Genomic DNA, 22,925 nt, shown 5'->3' on the forward strand with positions numbered 1-22,925 from the left:
CGGTGGATAAGGCGAAATGAAAACGAAGAGAATTGTGCGGCGATTTCAAAAAATAGTGAAATTGTCCTACATTCGAGGTGCCAGTTTTTACGGTTCCGAATTTGTTTTGCTTGTGCTATTCTTTCCTTATGCATTGTCGCCTTTGTTTTATTGCATTTATGTGTTTTCATAATTACCATATAAGAGTACATGTGTACATACTCGTATATGTGTCTCCGATGAAAGATTGTGCGAGATATTGCAACTGAATAGAATGAGCAAAAAATTTCTTACCGCCAAATCAAAAATGAGATGAGTTGCGGCGGGGTAAAACGGAAGTGAATGAAACTTCCAAGTGAATGGAATCCTCCAATTTCGTATATCCTTGAATAATAATCTGCCGTGTGATTCGGAAGAATTATGTTCAAACTTTGGCTTCTCACTACACTATAATGAAATGTCTGATATTATCCCAAAAAATCGTCTACTATTGCTCAGTTATTTAGTCATACGCAATAAAGTGGTCTGTAAGTAGGTTTGTCGACAACCCCAACTTTGGCCTCTCACTGCACAATAAGGAATCTGATATTATCCCAGAAATTCGTCTACTATTGCTCAGTTAGTTAACAATATGTAATATCTAAGGATGATAAAGTGTTCTGCAAGTAGGTTTGTCGACAGCAAGTACATTCGTATATACGACGTTCTAAATCAATTTGGGAATTGTAAAATATTGTTGGTACACAATAAAAGCCAGCAGTTTCAAGTATACTTAAAGTGTCCTTGAAGTCAAGCCGCGAGGTAACCATGAAAATTAGATGCCGCAATAAAGAGCTCCTTTACAGCATGAAAGGAAACAAAATAAAACTTGTTGCTTGCGGCCGAAAACAGATAACAAAGATGACATGAAATTTCAATATCGAATGGCACAGCCAAAGCCAAAGCCAAGCGCAATAATGGAGCGCGTTTGCCTCCAAAAATTATTAGAGGAAAAAGTTGGCATAAGGAAATAAGGATACAAATTATGGGAAATGAAACGCCCGCGGCTGCATCAAACAATAATAAAGTTTTGCGTTAAAAGCAACTCTAGGCTAACATGGCATAACGGTATCGAGTTTCTTTAAATTATATTTTCATACGACCGCATACATATACACAAGTAAAGATGGCAGATATGGATATACGAACAGATCTTTGCCCCACTAGTTCTTGTATGTCACGTCTGCCATTAAAGTTTTCGACACTAATTACTGTAAAGTATTGTCTTTCATCGAAAATACGGCAATGGCGGCCAGCGCCACGAACAACCAAAAAACATCAATCGTGTCCAATTTGCGTAAGCAGATTTCTTCAATATGTTAATAAATACCAGTATTTGTTCAAATACTGACTGCTCATATACGCGTTAGCTGCTTCATTTTTCGTTTCCTTATAATAGTATTCAAGACAGAGAATGTCTACCCTCTTACGTTCTTCTGGTGATCTGTCAATGCAGTAATGTCGATTCTAAATTTAGATAGCCATAGAGTTACAACAAAAATTAACCCCCATGTGTTGTTTCTTGTAGAGATTCTTCAAAAGTTGTTCTTCAGTTGTTAGCCTTTGAAACGTTTTTTATACAAGCACATATTTTTATACCCATATATGTATGTATATCCTGATGAAAACCTCTTATTTACACACATATTTTATTTATATTATATTTGGATAGTTACAGGTTTCCTTGAGCTTGGTAATTGAGGTAATCCATAGAGATTTCATAAATTACCCTTTACCATTATAATTTGGTGGTTCTATTGATTATTGTTAGGCTACGGCAATTACATACCGTTACATATAATGACTTTTGTATGGAATTTTTGGTCAATAAAGTTGGAACTTACTCAACTTACACAACAATTTAGCTAGCAGTACGAGTGTAAAAATAAAGCCTTAAGCTAAGAAAGGAAGAATGTTAAACAAATATGATATTTGACGATGAATCAATCGCTCAAAGTGGGCTGAAAACGTATCGAGCCCTCAGTAGGGAATACAGATAACATCAAATGTATGAGAGTCAAATTAGTATTAATATTAGTGACTTGACTAGTATTTTTATTAATGACTTAATTTGTGAGGCAATACTTACTATAGCGAAGTTATATTTATAAGACTCATAGATATTCTTATACTGTTAAGCTTGGAATTGTTTTCCGTGGAGACCCCCTAAATTTACTTCCTAATTGGATATATGTTGCCTTCGACAGTTTTCAAATTTTATATTAAAGTGAACATGTAAAATCACTTACATATTCAATTACATGAAACAGTTGACATGAATTCGAAAGCATAACTGTTTCGCTAAACTATTATTAACACTTAATACCATCATTTTATCTGACTTTTCACATTTAATATCAATAATCCTGGATAGTGACATGGAGTATATGTTTCGCTCGTATTTAATACTCGTTTATCCACACAACAGTTCCTAATCCAATTCCAAATATTTCGCTTTTTTGTCGCTTTCGCTTTTCATTTTCTGAACCCAACGCAAAGCTGCTACTAAGTCCCCAGGACACTTTCTTTATTCGCAACTAAGCCTTATAACACGGAGGGCCCAGATGTATCGAATTAAATGGCATTCATATCGGAAAAGCAACAGCATATAAGCTAAGATAATCGACGAATAATTTGTGTAATTTTATTAATTCAGATTTTTACTCTATCACACAATTATGCTCTACTCAGGATCTCTTGCGGAAATTATGTAGCCACGAAATGTGTGCTGGGTATAAGGAAGCCATTTTTTTCTGGTGAACGGCATGTGCTGCCAGTTAGTGCTGCGTTAAATAGCCAGTTTTTTGGGGCAGCAAAAGTAATCTACACGTTCGTCCACATCCGGAGTGTGAGGGACGGCGGGTGCGCTGCCGCCAAAGAGCGTTATTTATAAATATCCTTTCAAGTGGAGGACGTGTGTGTCGTAAGCATAAAATTTGTTTTTGGCAAGGGCAACATAAGCACATACATACACACACATATACATATGTATGTATATGTCATGTGAAAGTGTGCGCAATTTGAGTGTGTTTTGTTTAATTCCATCGTTGTTTTTGTGTCGGGTTTAGTGATTTATTTCCATTTTGCCAAATGTGACTTTCATTAAAAATCCAGTCGTCATATTGTGGTCCAAGCGCTCGGAATGCCAGGAATGTAGTATTTATGCTGGAGCTCACAAGCGTGCGAACATAACGAACGCGGGCGGATCGTGGAACGTGTCGCCAAAAACATGAACCTTGAAAAACGACTGCAATGGATGAAAGGACAAACGAATTAGAAATGCGTGAAAATTATGACGACGCTTGGCACATATTGCAAAGTCGGGCACAAAGCGACGCATCCGTTCCAATGGCGTGGTTGCGGCGAATACACGTCCTAAAATATTTAATATTTGACCGCTTTAGTACAGCGAAAATTCAATTTCCACATGGAAATGTGTATTTGAACATTTGAAAGAGAAATTTTTATAAAATTTTTTTAAATATTGACCGATGGAGAATGGACAGATTTCAGATATTATATAATATATTATTATATTATTCTAAATAGAAAAGGGAGGGGCTGCAAATCTAAAGATAACTCCTTTATCTCAAATGTTCAAAACACAGCAAAATAGGCCCCTCTAATAAAGCCCAGATTTCAGCTACCACTAACTGTTTATGACGACACAATAAATATGTCCACTTCCTCTCTCTTCCAAGGCGAAGGTAATTTATAGAAATGTATTGTGCTTACGTAAAAGAATGTTCACCAGTTAACCGTTAATGAATACCTAACCTCATATTATTGTAGCTTTATTTCCCTCGCCTCACTCAACTGCCTTAAATATACATATTTCACATTGAAAACCCACATGATTCCATTCCAAAATCGATATTTTTACATATTCGAGGGATGTCCTCACGAGCGTCATATTCAGCCTACTAAATAAATAATTAACCATTTGTGGCATAATTAATGCGTGGATGTAATCAGTAGAAACGGTTTTCGTCACTTTCTGGGTTCACTTATGTCCTCGGCGTTGGGTGCGGGCTGGTGAACTTTTGATATTTAACACTTTGCTTTATTGATTGTCAAATTACAAGTTTCTTCTCTGAGAGTGTGCAATTTGAAAACTTAGAAAAGCGTAATTTACTCTGCCCTATTCAATGTGGCACTTGTAAGGATTACACTTACTTAAATACCATATAATTAGATACATGCGAAAACACATATGAACATTCCAACAAGTAGTTATCTAAGGACATACAGTAATAAAATGAATGTTGAACTAAACTGAACTTAAACTTAAACTGAAACCAATTGTTGGAGCAGACACACGATTGATTATTAGAAAAATTCCAAATGATATCGAATAATAATTAAAGAATTTTTTCCTCGCCACAGTTTTGAAACTGTTTATAAATTATTCTGAGTTTGTTTTTAACGGTGAACTCCTCCATGAAAAACAATAATGAATTTATGCACAAGAGAAAGCAAAAAGTGTAAATATGCAGTTTAGCATTTTGTTTCGACTTTTTTCAGCAACAATTCACCGGAATTATGATTCAGCGGCCAACACAGCAAATGCATGCATAAACACATATATGCAAATTGCTTGTGTATATCAATAAGTGGATGCAAGAATGCAGATGTATGCAGTTTCTAGGAGCGCGAACGCTTTTTGTGCTCTGCTCATATAATATTTATTTACCGCCCGACACATACGAAACTGCAGTTTGTGGCAGTTTCAAGAAGAGCTTTTGTTAATGTTAGTCCCATTGTTGCCACTGCACATGAATTTGGATTCAGACCGACCTAAAACTAAAGGTCCTTGAATATTTAATTTATTTAAAGGTCACACACAATAAGCTATTTCGGTGCGAAAACACTCCGCAAAACAGGAAAGTGAAACAGTTCAAGGCCAACCAGCGTACATCCAGGGAAGGTTACACATATTGAGAGTATATTTGGCTTATGATTTCTTTTTGACATACATTTTCAGCAATTAGATATTTGACTCCCTAAGTTGAGGATACTACACGGAATTCCAACAGAATGTTGATATATTTGACACCATATTTTGAATTTCGAAACACCCCAAATATATAATTTGTGTAAGGTTTTTGAAGAATCCCATAACATCTGTCAAATCTCATGCTCAACATGATGTTTTCGGAATGTAATAAGCTTTCTCTGCTTTATCTCACTTTTGTTTAAATTTTTTTTGACCAATTAAATTTTGGGCGTTCTCAGTTCTTAATCCAAAATCTGTATTTCTAAATGCATGAGGCTTCAAAACTCATGAAAATAATCTCACGAAAGTTTGGAGAAAATTTTTTATGAGTTTAGCCTATTACTCACAATGTATCAATAAACACTCTTCGAAACTTCCTCAATAAGTGTGCTGAGTATATAACACAGTGGGGGTCCTAATCATTGATAGCAAAGACATTAAAATGGAAGTTTATTATATTTATTTGATGTTGGTACCTTCACAATACCAAACTCTAAAAGAGAGTTTTACAAAATGTCTAAAGGTAAATAGCTTCGAAGGAATAAATAATATAAATTAAATAGGTTATAGGGATTAATGTCGAAATAAATAAATGTTGCTAAGTAAATATGCGATGAATAAATAGATAATAAATTAAGGTCAAATATGTTTAAATACTTCTAATTATTGATATTAGGGACATTGTTATTGCCCCACTTATGGAATAAGGTAGAACTATACCGCCGACCCAATCCTTCACCGGTTTGCGTAAGTATTTCGCACCCAAATATTTGCGTAAATGTACTTGTGTATAAATTTAACTACGAAGTGTGCAGGCGCCATCTACAGTCTCACCACTTCGACACCTTGGGTTGTGAATAGCGACTCGGCGGCCAATTTCAGCTTCTCATTAACTAATTTGGCGATTTTCGGTGTGCGCCGCCAAACAAATTCGCGCGTGCGGTCGTGGTTGTCCTTGCTCTCCACCTCCACCTGCCACAGGGAAAGACAATAGACATTTTAGCATACTTAAGTAGACTGCGGATAGTTCTAATACATAATAAATAGTTAGCGAAATGAATAGTAAAGCGAGTGAAGCGAGTGGCATTGAAAATGAAAAGGAACCCGATTTCAGCTCACCCAACCAACCTGCTTTGGCTGCTGCACCTTGATGGACATCAGTGTGGCGCGATCGTTGACGACGCCGAATTTGATGCGGCCAATCATCTCGTTGGTGCGCGCTGTAGCGCTCTTCACACTGTGCACACTGCCGCGTTTGAATGACTTTTCCACGCGCAGAGTCAGTGGACCCAAAGTGAATTTGGCCTTTATGGTTGAGTTGGAGCCTTCCGGATCGGCGACCACTTTCACATTGCCCACACGCTTCAATGACGCCAAGCCGGAGAGGCTGCCCTCGGCCTTTTGCAGCTTTTCAACTTCTTTGCCACTACCGACGGCATTGTTGTTGTTGTTGTTTTTAGTATGCTGCTTTAGTTTAGTACCACTGTTGCTGTTGCCGTTGTTGTGGTTGTTAGCATTGGCATGATTTTTTTTCGTGTGAGTCTTATGTGCTTTGTTTGAAGTTTTCTTTGTGCCAGCGGCGCTGGTGCTGGCCTTATTGGCCTCCCCGTTCGATACGGTGCGCATTTCCGGCAGTGTAGCGGCCGCGTTGGCAGCGTCGGCGACATTTCCCGGTAATTTAGCAACACTGGCATCCGTTTTTATCTCGGCGGCGACAGCTTTGATGCTTTGGTCTTGCTGTAATTGCAGCTGCTGGAGCTGCTCCTGTAATTTGCTTTGTGTCTTAGCGTCGCTCACATCCATGCGGCGTGGCTCTTCATCCAGTAAGCGCGGCTCCGATTTGGTATTTTTTCTAGGGAGACAAATGAGTGGGAGTGAAACGATTGATAGCAGTGAAAGCAATCGAGTTGAAATTGATTTCTATGGTGACAATGTCCTTTAGAGCCTCCACTTTAAATTCCCGTCCACACACACACACACGAGTACCACTAGTAGGACTGAACTCTAACCCCGCTGTGGACTTTGGTGTAATTAAAATGTCAGAACTTCGATTTAAAGAACATCAGCGAACATTCTCAAAATTTATAGTATTTTCAAAACTATTAAAACAAATTAAGAAACGGCTTCGAAGTTAATAGTGGAGCCTAGACTTTAATGTAATTACGAATGTACCACAACTTGTTCAAAGCTCTACATGGTTACTAGTTGTGTACTCGTGTGTGTGTGCACTAGCTTTGCCATGTTTCGGTGGCTGCACTCAATCAGTCACACCATTGAAGTCGACAAAGTGCCAACACAAAAGTACTTACAGTTTATGTCTAGTTGTCAGTGAGGACTTGGCTGGCTTCGCCTTCGTCGCCGTTGCCGCGTGTCCTGCCGAGCTGGCGCTACTGGGTGTCTTCTTGGTCGCCGCGCGGGCGTGGAGGCGCACCACAAACGGGTCGTAGTTGTCGGACACAATGCGATTGATGCGCGAGAATATCGAATCGATGAATTGATTGTGTCGCTCCTGGAAGGCGTCGTTGTTCATTTCGATGATATTATTCTTCAGGTTTCCTAAACAGCGACGAGCGTTCAAGCCGATTAGTAACGCAAATATGCAATCATTCAATTTAATATAAGGGCTCATGTACCTGCGCTACCATAACTCATAATTTACTTTTGTAAGCTAAAATTAGTAAGAACACACTTCCGACGGCCACCTGCTAATGGCCACTTAGCCGCACTACCAATTTAGTATTGATCCAAAGCAATCGGGAAGCCACCAACCAAGCGCACACTAAGCCATTCAACAGTTTATTAATTATGAAGCGATTAGTCAGACGCCCATGTGCGTCTGTTTGGCAATTATGATTATGTGAAAGTTATGATTAATACGTACTTAATGCATAGCGGTTAAGCAAAGTCTACTGGAGAGCTAAATTAGATATGTGTATCTACTTTGAAGAAATAAAGTTATTATTTTTTATGCCTCTCCCTGTGAACCAGTCGATGATTTTTAGTTCTAAGCAAAATAGATTTGCACCTCTATTCCCATACTCTTTGTGATTTGCGCTCATTAAAGATTCTAAGCAAGCGGTATTGGCTTTTCAACCATTTTACCCGCCCCACAAGTCCTTACTCAGTAAATTCGTTATGATTAGCTTATGTTTACACTTGTAAGCAGCTACATATGCTAATGCAATGAAATCGTTTATCCTAAACAATTTAGCACACTACCCCCATTAAAAGGATACCAGCCACTTTCGACTGCACGCCGAAGCGCTGGCGCAACTTTATCCCCACACATAACAAGCACATATTTACTCAGGTGCGCGTGTGTGTGTGCTTTGGTGTTGACGTTGGCGTAGCAATTTACTCGCTCGCACACAGCTGGAAGCGAATAGCAAGTCAGAGTCCCTGCCTGCGACTGACATTGTGCAAATCGCATTATTATAAGTAAATTAGCTATAAAAATAATTAGCTACGAACTTTTGCATAAACAATTACAAGTATGTCCTACGCACACACACATACACAGGCGCGTATAAATTGACGTGTTTACCTTGAAAATGTATGTTTACATTGCCCGGGGCTGACTATGCATCGATTATGAACGTAAACTAGTCATGAATATAAAGAGAATCTGGATGCACTAACCGACCGGAGAAGTTTCATAGATGATCTCTTGGAATTCAGAACACGATTTCTCTACGAAACTCTACAATGAAGCGAATCGTCATTGTAATTCTAATCGACTGGATTAAATCCTCTACTTTATTGCTGGTTAAACCATTATAAGAATATCTTTTCAAAACAGTACTCTGTATTTTGTTCCTGCTATATGCCTATATAGGAGATAAAGGAGATTTCTAACAGATTTTCAAAACGGCGACCCGCAACAATTCAACTGAAACATTTTTGTATTCCATTTTGACAAGCGAACTATGAAGTCCCACAGGCTAATACACAATAATATGCGCTTAAATGTGCTGTTATCTAGGATTTCCCGCTTTGCTTTGATGGATGCATTTTTAAAAAGCTTAGCACGCAATAATGATCAAATCAGCCTCTCTATTTATGCGCATAATAGGTGAGCTGAAATTAAATGAATAATTTCGTGGCAACGACAAAAAGTGAAAATGAAGCGCCGTTGGGCCAGCGTTGACGCAGCGATGTGAGTGAGTGTGTTAGTCCATCGTGACCAGTGATGAGCGCGGAAATTGAAACTTTTGATGTAATTATGAATTATTTTAATGCTGTCTGTGTGCGTGTGTGTGTGTGTTAAAGTGATTATGCGAATTACGCGCGCAGTGGAAATGCGGAGTTAATGTCGCTTTTGCGTGTGCGAAACTCACAGCAAATCCTGATGGGGTCAACGGAAAGCGAGAGTGCAAATTTTAATATTCATTTGAGTAAAGCTTAAGCAAAACTATGTGCATTTATGCCCAGTGCAATGGAAAATATATTTAATTTGTGTTCTAAGTGAGAGGAATATGTGCGGAGACATTTATGTTAATAATTTTGATTATGTCAGACATATACGTATAGTGCTTTCTATTTTAATATATAAGTGACATTTAATGATACACACAAACACACGCATTTACAAATTACAAATCGAAGATGTGGTTATTACCAAAGATCAGGAGTTACTTCAGCAATGCCATTTTTACGATGGCATGCTAGTCAAAAAGTGACTGAGGAAACAAGGATCCTACCAGAGTAGTTGTAGGTGATACCTAACAACTGAATCACGCTGAAATTCTTCATCGATTTTATGCTTTAGACGAAATTCCTATGCTTTCCCAAATTCCATGAAATCGGGCATGATAGCAGAAGCAAAACGGCAGTTGAGTGCAGGAAATCTTAAGCGACTTTTACACAGAAAATTAGCTCTTCTTAGCTTCACAAATTCTTTCCAATCTTTTTTCGTCGCTTCACCAAGGCGTGCACACAAAAAATCCTTCAAGTACGAAATGTAAACAAGGTTCTCAACACTTGACGCTTCACCTTCATTGGCAGTTGTGAGAAACTTTTAATTGCTCTTTTTCACTCAACGCAACGATGGCATTTTTACTAATAAAAACAACATTGTTGCAACATGAAAAACTTGATGAAATTGGAATGGAAAACTTTCGACAGCAATAAAATGCGCAAACAATCAGCAAAAACGCAAGTTTTCTTAAATTTTCATTTGAATTGTTTGAACTTGCTCAGCGCGCAGCAATCGCCAACTCTTCGCAAAGAATTTTTAATAACCAGAAATTAGAGGCAACACAGGTGCAACTTGTAAATATGGCGAGCTGCTGGCTTCTTCAAACTGTTTACAAATTTGTTTCATTTCTGCTGCACGGTGTGGGTAAACAATCGGAGATTTGTAACACTTTTGCTTTCTTCGAGTGGATTGAAGAAGATCTTCGAAGTGACAGCGCACAAGATATAAGTGTTCATATTTGTCATGGAAATTTGTTCTACATTGTGTTTTACATAATTTGTTTATATTTTAGAGCATTGGAAGTTGAGCGAGGTCTTGGAGAGTATGTCAACAAAAGGCAGGCGTTGGTGTACCTTTAATGTTATAGACTATGATTACTTGGATAGTCTTGTTCAAGCTGACGATTTTCAAAAGAGTAAACCTCCTATTTACCATAACAGTCAAATTTAGTTCGTTCTTATATACACCGAGTAACCGTTAGTAATTAAACTCACAAAATTTGTCATTAGAAGTTAACAATTATACTTTAGTTACTTACATATGGTTTAGTGATAAGTGCAGTTAGGGCTAAGTGTAGTGCTTAGTGAATACTTACTTCGATTTACTTAAAATTTGTTTAATATACTTTTATACTTTTTGACATTAAGAAGAGAGTAGAGAAAAGAATAGTCATGCACCCAGTTAGAGACACCAGAAACTACAGACAGAAGTTTAAGAAGATAAAAGTGCATAAATAAAATCATAAACAATATTTGAGTCAATTACTGCCGATTCACCACAGATAATATTGAAACACAGTGCTGGGGTTCAGACGCCAATCAAAGCTTGAGACCAACTCGTTTTCGCATGCAAGCCTACCGTTATTATATACATACATACATTGGCAGCTGAGTGAAATAAAACGCATTTTTTGTGATTTTCTCGAAAGCTCACTATTTTCAGTTAATTTTATTCACTTTTTCTCTTCATAAATGAATCGTTCACTATTCATCGAATCTTAGTTGCTTCTACTGCGTACTCTTGCTAGGTAAAATCGTCTAATTTGGGATGAATCGTAAATGCTTTAGAACCGCTATGTGGAACAATGGCTGCGCTCGCCGGCAATGTGTGTGTGAATATGGAGGGCCTATTGTGCTTTATGGCTTTTTGCTTTTTACATTTTTTTTAAATAATTTTGGTGATATTTTATTAGATCTAGTTGTGTGCTCAGAGGCAAGCAGACTTGCGTGAATGAGACTATATTTGCACGATCAGATATGTATGTACGCGTGTATGCACTTGGCATGCTTGGCATTGAAGTTGTTCAAGCGTTGTCTTGGCATCCGAACCAACACCCCACTTCCATCCTTCACCTGTACATATACACATACGTTTTCTTTTGTTGATTTATTAAAATATCTGCGTATTGCCATTTCATAACCGCAACGCTTGTGGTTTGCCTTTGGCATTACTTAGAAAGCATATTTATTGTCAGCAGTGTTTGCGCGGGTGCGGGAGAGAAGCATGAGAGAGTAGAAGTGATAGGTTCTTTACATAGAAGGAGGAGCCCAAAGAGTATGAAGAAGCCAGCGAGACGAGCGCAGAAAGATGAATGAGAATGAATAATGTGTTTCTTACAAAAAACCACTGTTGTATAACGGTTTTTGTATGAACTTGGTTGGTGATGTGAGTGTGAATGCAAGTATGAAAGTGAAATAGTTGGGAACCAGTACAATTTTACGATTTACACAGAGATTACAAACTACAGTTACTATTTTTTAGTATTTTTTTCATTGAGATTTAGCAAATAGACAGACAATGTGTACTTAAAGGCTTAGAGAGGAGAAACAATAAATAAATAATTAATTCAATAAATAAATAAATAATTTACAAAAATAAATAAATAAATTAACCTAAGGACTAAAATATTACACTTTCTATTATATTTTAGTTGTATCTTGTCATGTGTTTGTTGGCGCGGGAAAGCGACTAACTAGCTAGCACTGGTGGCTGGACCAATGGCTCTTAGTCGTTTCCCCGGCATCCGTACAAACTGTTATCATTTGATTTTCAAATTTTTCTTGTTTTTGTAGCATTTTTACAATTTTTTGCTTAAGCTGGAAACTATTAATTACAAACTATCAATATTGATTCTTTTCAATTTTGCTCTGTTTTGATTTGAACAAGTGCAGTGTATGAACAAGCAGCTCTCGAAACTTCACCGAAAATAAAATCGTAAATTACATTAAATCTTTTGTTTTTACAGTTAATTTTGAGCTTAGTCGGCTGCTGTGTGTACATTTGTGATATTGTGCAAAGTGTTTACCGTTAACTTGACTAGCACCAAAAAAACCGGAAGGAAAGTTTTAAGCAAATCGCTTTCTTCTTCTTGAAATTACAAAGCGACAAAGTGTAAGAAAAGTCGTCTCAAAGCCGAGAGTCTGTTCATGTTCATTTGTACGAAAGTAGTTGTGTTTTGTTTAGAATTTCAATAATTTCCAAAGCGAATAGTTTAATTGTTGTTAATGTGCGTATGTATGTATGCTCAAGTCCTTTGTCGTTACTTGTTTTTGTTCTAATTAAATTCAGTTAATTATGCTATATTCATTGGCTGACTTATTGTTCTGATTGTTTGAGCGCCTTTTTGCTCTTCAAAGCACTTGTTGATTTTTTGGCCTTAGCTGATGCTACGTGTTTCTTAGTGGCTGATTGGTTTTTAGACTCACGTGCTTCGCGTCTTGCTTCAATGACATTCTCGCCGATGATGTCGTCGTCGTCATCATCGTCGTCGGCCTCGTCGTCCTCCTCCTCGTCATCGCCTGTTATGGCACCTGTAATTTCAGCGACTCCGTCATCAATATCATCATCATCTTCCTCATCGTAATCATCATCATCCTCATTATCAACATTACTATTGTTACTCAAACTCGAGGCGGCAGCTGCTGCGCCAGCTGCTGGAGCGACGTTTGTTGCTGCCGGCTTTGCGGCGGCCGCAACGCCTCCACCCGCCGAGCTCTGCGCTGGCAGCTGTTGCTTCTTGTTCGGACTACTACTACCACTACCATTTGTTTTTGTATTTGTATTAGTTGTTGACTTTGTTATTGTTTGCGTGGCCGATGTTGTTGCTGTTGCTGTGGCTGATGGTTTTTTCAGCGAATTTTTTTTATTATGATTATGAATTTGATTGAGTTTCTGTGACGTGGATGCTGATATTGGTGACTGATTGTTATGTAGTTTTGTATTTGTATTTGTATTTGTATGATGCGGGATGAGATGCGTATCTGTATTGGTGATGTGTGTGGCAATATTTAAGGCAATATTACCGTTACTATCGCTATCGCTAACAACATCGCTACCATCAACGACACTACTTTCAAATTCTTCCTCTTCTATTATTGGCTCTAAACTACCGCCATCTTCTACAATATTACTACTTAATTCTTCATCGTAAAAAACATTTTGTTCACCTTCGTTGTTGTTGCTTGAAACAGCATTGGCATCGTCCGCAGAGCTTCCAGCAGCCACGGAATCGGCAACATTGCCACTCTCAAGGGGCAGATCGACGCCGTCCGAGATACCGCCGCTGAGTGCCGATTGGCCGACGGGTGCGAGATCCTCTATTGGGGCAGCAGGAGCGGGTGCGGCGGCGACGGGTGCACTAGCGACAGCGGGGGTATCTTCATCATCATCGTCCTCATCATCATCATCTGCAATTAAGCCACACACACAGAAGTATTGGTTTAATAAGCTCATATCGAATGGGGCGGTGGTGGCATCGGGCTTAAATGCCATCCGCCGAAAACACTTTGTTATATTCAGAGATTATATATGTACGTACCTCCCAAAATGTCATCGAACAAGCGGTCCAGATAATCATCATCATCATCCTCCTCATCATCGTCGCTGGCAGCAGCGGCAGCTGGCGCCGCTTGGCCTTGTGGTGTATCGTCCTCCTCATCATCATCATCCTCTTCGTCGTCGTCATCATCTGAAAGCCCCGAAAGAAATACAACTGTTTAAAACACATACGAGAGAGAGCGAGAACACATGAAAGAAAAGAACAAAATTTGTTATAAACTGCAAACAATCAGATAATAAAATTCAGTCAGTCAATGCAAGCCAAATGCCAAGCTGTGAAACTTGCGTCCAGGTCACCTCTTCTGCGTTTGGCTGTATGACTAACAGGTGGCGGTGCGTGCTCGTACAAATTCGTGGCGGTGCTGTTGACGATGCTACATGCATACATACATAGAAGAAAATATTACAGATGGTGCTGGTGGAAATGGTGCTGGTGATGGTGCTAACAATTGCGCTGGTTAAAGCTCTGTGCGGTTCAGTTCAGCTCAGTTCGTTCGGTTTAAAGTTGAAAGTTGAAAGTCGCATTGACAATGGCACACAATCAGTGTAAGAATCGGCAAACAATAACAACAATAATACACTAGAACTATTGTGAAATTGCTGCAGTTGGCCAAAGCTGATGCAGTGCATGCATTTGCTTACTCTTGCAAAAACAAGCGAGAAGCAAGAAGGGAAGGCAGAGAAGTAATCGAAAGGGGATAGAAACGAATAAACGGTGAAGACAAACAAACCAATTTGCGAGAAGTCACCAAAGTCGTCAGCGGTCCTCGTTGCAGTTGAAGAAGAGATGAAGAGTTGGTGAAGAATAGAGTAGAGTCCTTTGAGAGGGTGCAGGTGGAGTAATCGCAAATTGCATGATTCAATTTACGCGTTTGCTTAACCAAAAACTAAATACTTAAATACTTGTTTGTGAAATTATTGCTTTGTGTTGTTGCTAGAGTGTGCGGCTAGTAGTTGTTGTGAAGAAACTTGCTTTCGCTTGCACTTACCATCATCATCGTCGACAAGATCGCCTAGATCGGGCTCATCATCATCATCGTCATCGTCATCGTCGTCATCATCATCATCATCGGCCGGCGCAGCGGCGGGCGCTACGTCATTGACAGCCTGCTGCCGCGCAATGGCGCGTTCCTGGCGCTCGACCAACTGCACTGGGGAGGCTTGAATTTGGAGCAGCACAGCGCTGAGGATGCACAGGAGTAGGACGAATTTCATTTTGCTGCAAGAAGAAGAGAAGAGCGTTAATTATATTGTCAAAAAATGACAATTGAAGCTATTCGTCAGAGTAAGTCTAGTGAGTGGCAACTACATTGGTAAGGAAACTTCTTTAAACCAAGAAATGCCTTAATTTCAATGAACCACTGTGAACGCGCTTTAAAATTTAACCCCCGACTGGCAAACCGATTTGGCAGCTTCATGACTGCTTTGCCATTTATTTCATGTATGGATCGCTGTATCACTAAAAGCTCACCTACATACCGTGTTATGCATTCGTTTTTAGGACGGAAGCGGCAAACCATTTCGTTTTGCAATATTCTGACCTGTATACACTATTTTCGCCAACTTTTGTGTTACCAAAGATCGATCACTTGTGGAACGATGAAAGAGTAGCGAATAAAGCAATGACTATCATTGCATTTGGACTTGTAGAATTGTATTATTAGTCTTTAAAGAGCACGAAGATATCTTTCGGAAGTATGAATTGTTTACAAGTAACTTTCCGTTCAATAATTTTATCGCACACCTCCATCGCGGCTGGCACACATTCGATGGCCCAGTGCCTCACATGCCGCACATTTCATACATACAGCCATGCATTCGGCATGCGAGCAGCGCTTTCCTCGTGCAACTGGGCAACTGGGCAACTGGGCAACTTTCTTTCATTTCACAAAAGCACAAAAAAGGCAAACAAACGTAGAATGTATGTTTGTGTGTGTGTATGAATGACAACGAGGGGAAAAGTAATGGCTTATAATGAATATTGCCGTTACAATGCAGAAAATTGCATGTTTGTGTGTTTGTGGCATGCAACAACAAATAAAAAGCAATGCATTAATAAAATAACAATCGAATTGATATGGCAATTAAGAGTTAAATATGATTGCTATTTACATGCATTGCCGTCAATCTCTTAATACATACACACACACATGTGTATATGCACACATATAACTGTAAACATACCTATTCACATTTTATGTTACAAGCATAAATGCTATGCTATGCGTATGTTTATGCGTATGTGGAACTGGCTGAACCGGGTTTCATTGTTGTTGTTGCTCGATGTTTAACTTGAAAGAAGTGAAAGTGCAAAGTGTCTAAAGCAAGCTTATTGTTGTTGATGTTTTCAGTCAACAGAGTTGATAAGAGAAAATCGCCATTAACTACAAAGTATCGAACGTTTTCGAAAACACACACATCTGCCGTTAGCATTGCTATTTAAGCTGTGCTGTGAGTGAGAGCGGAATGCTTGCCGCCGCGTTGTGGGATACAGTTTCACCTTGTGGTTTGTTATGTTTTGGATTTTGCGTTTCAATATAATTTAAATTAATTGAGATTTTTCTTTGAAAAACTATTTTTTCATTTTGTGTGTCTTCAAATTGGTTATGTCCATATGGTTTACTGTGTTGTCTGCATGCCTTTGCGGCGCATCTTAAGCTAATTGACAAAGTTGCAATACCACTTTTAATCTCAAACATACACACACATACACACGTTTGTCCGTCCGTGTGTAAGTGCATAAGTACAAGAAGTGATATGCAGTCACATACATGCAGCCATTTGGAAACTATTTTCCCCGTAAACAAGTGTGTGTGTGTGTGTGTCTCATGAATTGCTTGAAATGGCATACTCTACAACAGCAAAACATGAGAATTTCAACAAAACAAAACTGGAAAAGCCAAGTACCTACTAAAACTGTTAATACTACTAAATATGTGCTCACACTCCAACAACAACAACAACAAATCGTTTCAACTGCATCTTAGTCAAGTCACACGAGGGCAACTCCCACTATCGGATGCTTAGTAAACTTGGCCAACTGCTGCCACTTACGGAAACTTTCCAGCGCAGTTGTGTGTGTATGTGTGTGTGCATATACTCCAGCTATCAGCGCGGATGCCACCGACATGTGCGCCTTCAACGCAGCTGCTATGGACAATGTTGCCAACAAGTTCGCCGTTTGTTTTGTATCGGAGACTCTTAATAACATTGCGTGCAGTTCGATATAAAGTATTTCGCTACTCAAGTATCTGCTGGGCATGGGGTAGTACGTGGGGGACCTTTCTTGAGCTTTAAAATAAAAGTATATTAGAAAAGTTGGCTGAGCAAGCCTTGTGGTTGCAGCACTGCTGGTACAAGTGGCCGAAGTCGCTTGTTTACAGCCACACAATTGCTGAATCTGCTATTGACTTGATCTAGAGAATTGACAAAATTAATTGATATCCTTGATATCCTTTTTATCAGTAAGTGCGTGTGTAGGGGAAAGACAATTCCACAGATTAATTTTTTATGAAATTGAGATAAATTTCCGAAATCATAAAACTAATTCATAAATAATATTTCATTTAAGCAGTTCAAACTCTAAAGTCTTCAACTGCATTTTCGTTTTCAAAAATAATTAATTTTGACTTTAAAGCGTAATAAATTGCTTTCAATTGAGGCAATTATTTGTTTTCATATTTGAAATAATTCCCGACTTTCAATTTCAGCAATAAATCTGAGAAGCAATGGTTGCGAATGCAAATGAGCCACAGCACCACCTTGGCCGCATGGCAGGAAAGCAAGAAATTCTTTCTGAAGTGCCATTAAATTCCACTGGCATTAATGCTTCGAGCACACAGCCAAAGAAAATCAAATGAAAATGATTGGGATGTTGTCGCTTGAGAAGTATGTCAATATTGGCGAAACTTTTTGCTGAGTTGGCAACACGTGATGGCTGCTGGACTTGCAACTATTTACAGAACTTTAAGTCTTCCACTTGTTTATTGTTTATTATATTGTTTCGTGATTTTTATTTTAAGCACAGTCACACGCGCGCCGCTTCTAACTTATACCCTTTTGAAGAGCCATCGATGGTCTTGTTTCGCAAATGCTGGAGTGCAGAAGTGCGTCTTCCTCGCGACGCAGAGAAGCAAAGTTGTAGGGTGGCGCTTGCAGATGGCACTTAAAGCAGTCGCGAACAAAGACCGAATGCAGCCGGAGGCGAAACTCATTGCATCGCCCCTTCACAGAAGCGGAGAAGAGTACGAACGCGACGCCTCATCTTGGGTCGATGGGGCGCGAATAACGACAATGCGAATGGCCATCGCAGCGTTCGCTCGGCGCCTGCAACATTTGATAATTTGCTTGTGGCAGCCATTGTGCGCTTGTCAACTGGTGTCTGCACATATTGACGACGCTGAATGCGGACACACATTGCGGGAATTAAGGTGCAAATGGCTGCTGGTGTGCTTGCTATTGTTGTTGGTTGCCTCTGCTGTTTTGCTCCATTTTGTGTTCGTACTTTTAGCCTGTGATGTTGCCGTTGAGACTCTTACGCCACTCGCAAATACCGTAAATGGCATGTTGCAGGCGTTGCTCTGTCGTTGCATGCATCATTTATAGTCCCTTGTTGCTTTCATTGTTGGCGTCGTCATCGTCGTCGCTGAAGCATAGTGTAAACACTATAATTAAAACAACAACAATTTGGAAAGTGCAAGCGTCGATTTGGGTGTAGATAACACAACGCTCGCACGGATGCAAGCAGAAAAGTGGGTTAAACAAGTCGGCAATCCACAGTTGTCGTCGCGTGAATGTGCGAGCGCGTGTGCGCAAATGTGTGAGAATGTGAGAAAATTGCACAAAACCCAAAAGAACAAAATCAAAGTGCTGCAAACAAGACAAAGAAAACTTCTGTTACACAGTTGGGACACTTGGGCGTATAAGCAATGTCAGCACAACACCGCCGCTCGGCAAAGTTTCACATAAGCAATGTGCGGCGGCGTCGAGAATGCCGAGCGTGGCAGCGCCCTCAGTGCTGGGGCACGATGTCTGTGTAAGAAGCGTAAATGAAACTGCAAATTGTGCTTGTTCTTTGCTTGTTAAACTTAAAATGCATTACACCAACAACAACAACAGAAGCAGTGCGGAGGACAAGTGAAAAATAAATAAATGCGCCATTTTACATGCGAACAAATAAAGGGCGATAACATACGTACAAACATAATGGATAAAATTACCCTCGCGCGCCGCAATTCTGCGCTGGTACAAGGCTCAGCACAAAATTGACGAAGGAAATCGAAGACGGTTCCAACTTTGGACTGTGTTTAGTCTTACATATGGGCTTCTCCAAAGCAAACTGCTAGTTCTATTTGGTATTCTTTGCTCTAATACTTCTTGAAAACATTTATTCCATGGTGTGTCGAGAGATACTCTCGACTCGCAATGAACGATAGTGTAAATCCAAATAAGACACACACTAATGTGGCTTCCACTGAGCTATAAGAAAGCTCCCGCTTTCTTTATTTAACACAAATTTCGCGCTAAAAGTTCTTCATTTCGCGAAATTTTTCGCTCGTGTGGCTCATTAACATTCTGAAGCGCTAGAAAAAATGCATAAGCACCGCAGAAAGTCCGCGCATATTTTCGCTCACATGTCTTCTCATTACTACTTACGCTTGCCGCTCGACAAAAGAAGCATAAACAGTTGGGCTTATAGGTGTATAATATCGCAAAGTACCGAATTTCGCATTCCAGCGCGCTTGCTCCGACGCCCTCCAGCGTCTTCAGCATCTGTGTAGAGCAGTGCATTTAATGCGAATTTTTGAAGACACTCTTCCAGCACACGAGCTGGCGATAAGCGTGTGAGCGCGTTCCTTACACTCGCACATAAATTGGGTGCATAATGAAGCTGGGAAATGCGCAGAGGGCAAAGGAATTACTGCTGCGAGCGAAGAAAAGTTAAACAATTGCAACTCCTTAAGTATGTGGAAGACTCCAGCAAATCGCTTAATGCTGGAAAAATAACAGTGCGATGTGCAGGAGCCTTTTTTGTCAACCGGATGATGAGGCTGTGAACATGAGTTTTTAAGGATCCCTGAGGAAAGATGAAAATGTGTAACAACCTAAGAAAGCTAGAAAAGGGTTTTTATGATCTGAAACTTTTATCTAGAATTTTACCAAGGTTCTGAAGAGAAGTTCTGAAAATACGATATTAATGTTCAGATTATGAGATTTGTATGCTCAATATGCCTGTTTATAAAAAAAATTATATTTGTTGGTGGTCACATAAACTCCTTTGATCGTGCTTCGTTGCCTGAGTAAAGTGCTTTGTTTTGTGTGCTCTCTAACGGAGATGCTGTTGCTGCCAAAACATGGAAATCTAGACCACATTCGAGTGAAGCGTGCGTGAAGCAAATGGCAGTGGAATGAAATCACACTAGCGCATAAGTGTACGCCGCGCGCCGACGGAAGAAGTCTTAGCTCCGCACTTAAGTAGCAATACAAATAATTGTTACACATGAAAAAGCTCTTGTTTTTCTTATTTTAGTAATTCAACGTATGTGAGTACGATATATACGGCAATACATGAGACCATATACACTCCTTAAATGTGGGTCAATTGCAATTGCATACAGCGAGCTAAAGCGCAAAAACAAAAGAAAACACCAGCATTTCAATTGAATTGCTTTAAGTCGTGCGATACGGACGCCGTTAGCTGAGTCTTGGCCATTGTTTGCGTGGTGAAATTAAGATTACTACTTATTTCGCACCCTTTCTGAGCGAGTAAAAGCAAAGTTTCAAAAATAACGAAGCCACGCACTCTTGAGCTGGGAATCTTTTAAGGCGAGAACAAAAGAATTAAAAGCGCAACTGGAGCGCCTTAAAGAATTGTTTAATTCACTCTCTTTATCTACTCAAGTTCCACTTACGGTAAATCAGTTGTACGTACGAATGTTTCACTCGTACGCCAGCTCCAGACTCCCATACTCCAATTGAACTCTTTTAAATTTCAATAAATACAAAAATAATATGAATTACAAAGAATTAAAAGAAAAGACAATGCAACAATGTGAAAAGTGGGTCAACACTGACGTCCAGCGCCGAATGGCAGGCGTTGCCCACTGACTACTTGCCGACAATGGAGTTGTGGGGCACTGGCTGTGGTCGCGCATGCTCAGAAAGCTAACGAGTTGAAAGCCCCAAACGCACACACGACTTGTAACGTACAAACGAATGGCCGTACACTTGGACTTGAGCATTGTGAAGAGCATTTCTTTCGGGCATCGAACCAGTTCGAACACACCCAATTCGTAACACTTTCTTTTGCCTTCACATATTTACATATGTATGTACATATGTACGTGCGTAAATGTGCATGCATGTTCGTGTGTGTGCGCGAACGTCGAACGTTTTGGAATTCCTTTTCGCCAGGTTATTTACGAGTGTTTTATGTATATCTGTGTCATTTCGAGCCGTTTTGTGATGGCTTGAACGTGTTCGAAAGTGTCGGTGGCGAAATGTGCACAAATGTATGTCTGTATGTATGCATGTACGTGTGTACGTGTGTACGGAATTCATGTTTGCACGTGTGTTAACTGAAGTGCTGAAAATTAAAAAGTTTCTCTTCAAGTATTTACATTATTGCCTTTGTCAACTTTAACGTTTTCGATGACTTAAAAGCTGTTTCCAGCAGACCAATCAAAATGGACCAACCAAAAATTTCGAGAATGCCCACCTAGTTGTTGTCTAACTATTTTTAATAATTTAGCAAGCAAATCATAATATTTGTTTATTAATAAGGAGATTCTTTAGTTATATTCCAATCACTTTTATAATTTTTGTTCTCAAAGTATTATTTTCAAAGTGTTTCAAATCATTCTCATTTATTTATTGTCTTTCTTTTCACTCACTAGAGTCTTGAAACATTCTTAACCAGCCCACTTTGTCTTTATTATATTTATCTTATATCTACCTTTCTTCTATTTCGGCGTATTCAAACTTGGATTACTGGAAACCGTCGGTTGACTGCCGTTTTCCAAAAAAAAAAAAATATGTTAATTGAGAATATTGCTAGCAAAGCCAATGAAATAGCACTATTGTTTTTGTCCGATTTGACTTTAAGCTTATCACTCGTGTGGTTTTTTGAAAAAGCGTTTAAACGTTGCCACAAACACTGCACTCTTGGCCGATTGCCGCACGACTAACGTCGGTAAGAGTTTTCTCTTACGGTTTTTACTGCTTTTTAGCCCACCGCACTGACTGCGACTGCGCAGCTGACTACCAAACAGTAAATATATGTATGAATGTGTGTAACTGTATGTTTATATTGTTGTTGTTATATTACAATTGAACTTTCTTGCTTGTCGCTGCTGTGAGTATGTAGCTTTTTACCTTTCTTCGGGAACTGGTTACCGCAATGATCGTGTAATTTTATGCGTAGACAGCAACGATGTCGCGTATGTATGCTAGTAAGTGAGGTAACGCGTCTTCTTTTCGACGCTTGTTCGCTTTGAGTTAACCAATTGGCAACTTCAGGCTTATCGTTGGTTGATTATTCGGTTTGTTGTTAGCGACGCGACGAGCATGCGCACAACTGTTCAACACGAGCTTAAGTCTGCAACTGATCGCTGTTCGTGATTTGATTTACCATCACACCACGCTCGCCGTGACTTCATCGCTGCCGAGGTGTTAATTTTCTTTTTTGCTGGCGCGCTTCACACCTTTCCTCCGGCGGCCACTTGCTATTTTGGTACGCGGCAGCGAAGCGGCGTCTTCGGCATTTCGTTGTAAATATTGTACAATTGGCTCTGTGCCTTGGCGTTTGGTCAGCAACATTTTACAGTTAAGTGCATGTTGCGCGCTCAAATGTAGATGCGATCAAATTCAAGAGTTTGC

The 22,925-nt window shown here is 39.5% G+C and overlaps 1 protein-coding gene across 11 annotated transcripts; it reads right to left on the reverse strand.

Moving 5' to 3' along the window:
- Positions 1 to 5,457: 5,457 nt before the first annotated feature.
- On the reverse strand, positions 5,458 to 22,674 carry LOC105212935 (nucleolin). Of its 11 annotated transcripts, none has more exons than XM_054229215.1 (8): positions 22,422 to 22,674; positions 15,038 to 15,267; positions 14,029 to 14,202; positions 13,658 to 13,897; positions 12,917 to 13,021; positions 7,324 to 7,570; positions 6,134 to 6,866; positions 5,458 to 5,986 (listed from the first exon to the last, which is right to left on the reverse strand). In XM_054229215.1, exons 2-8 carry the CDS (start codon positions 15,261 to 15,263, stop codon positions 5,837 to 5,839), a joined length of 1,875 nt encoding a protein of 624 aa, XP_054085190.1. In that variant the 5' UTR covers positions 15,264 to 15,267; positions 22,422 to 22,674; the 3' UTR covers positions 5,458 to 5,836. The 11 variants fall into 11 exon arrangements, with proteins under 11 accessions (XP_054085190.1, XP_054085191.1, XP_011183626.2 ...); XM_054229216.1 differs by lacking the exon at positions 22,422 to 22,674 and adding an exon at positions 22,003 to 22,256; XM_011185324.3 differs by lacking the exon at positions 22,422 to 22,674 and adding an exon at positions 20,960 to 20,980.
- Positions 22,675 to 22,925: the final 251 nt, after the last annotated feature.

This window comes from Zeugodacus cucurbitae, chromosome 4, assembly GCF_028554725.1.
Source record: "Zeugodacus cucurbitae isolate PBARC_wt_2022May chromosome 4, idZeuCucr1.2, whole genome shotgun sequence".
Classification (NCBI taxonomy): domain Eukaryota; kingdom Metazoa; phylum Arthropoda; class Insecta; order Diptera; family Tephritidae; genus Zeugodacus; species Zeugodacus cucurbitae.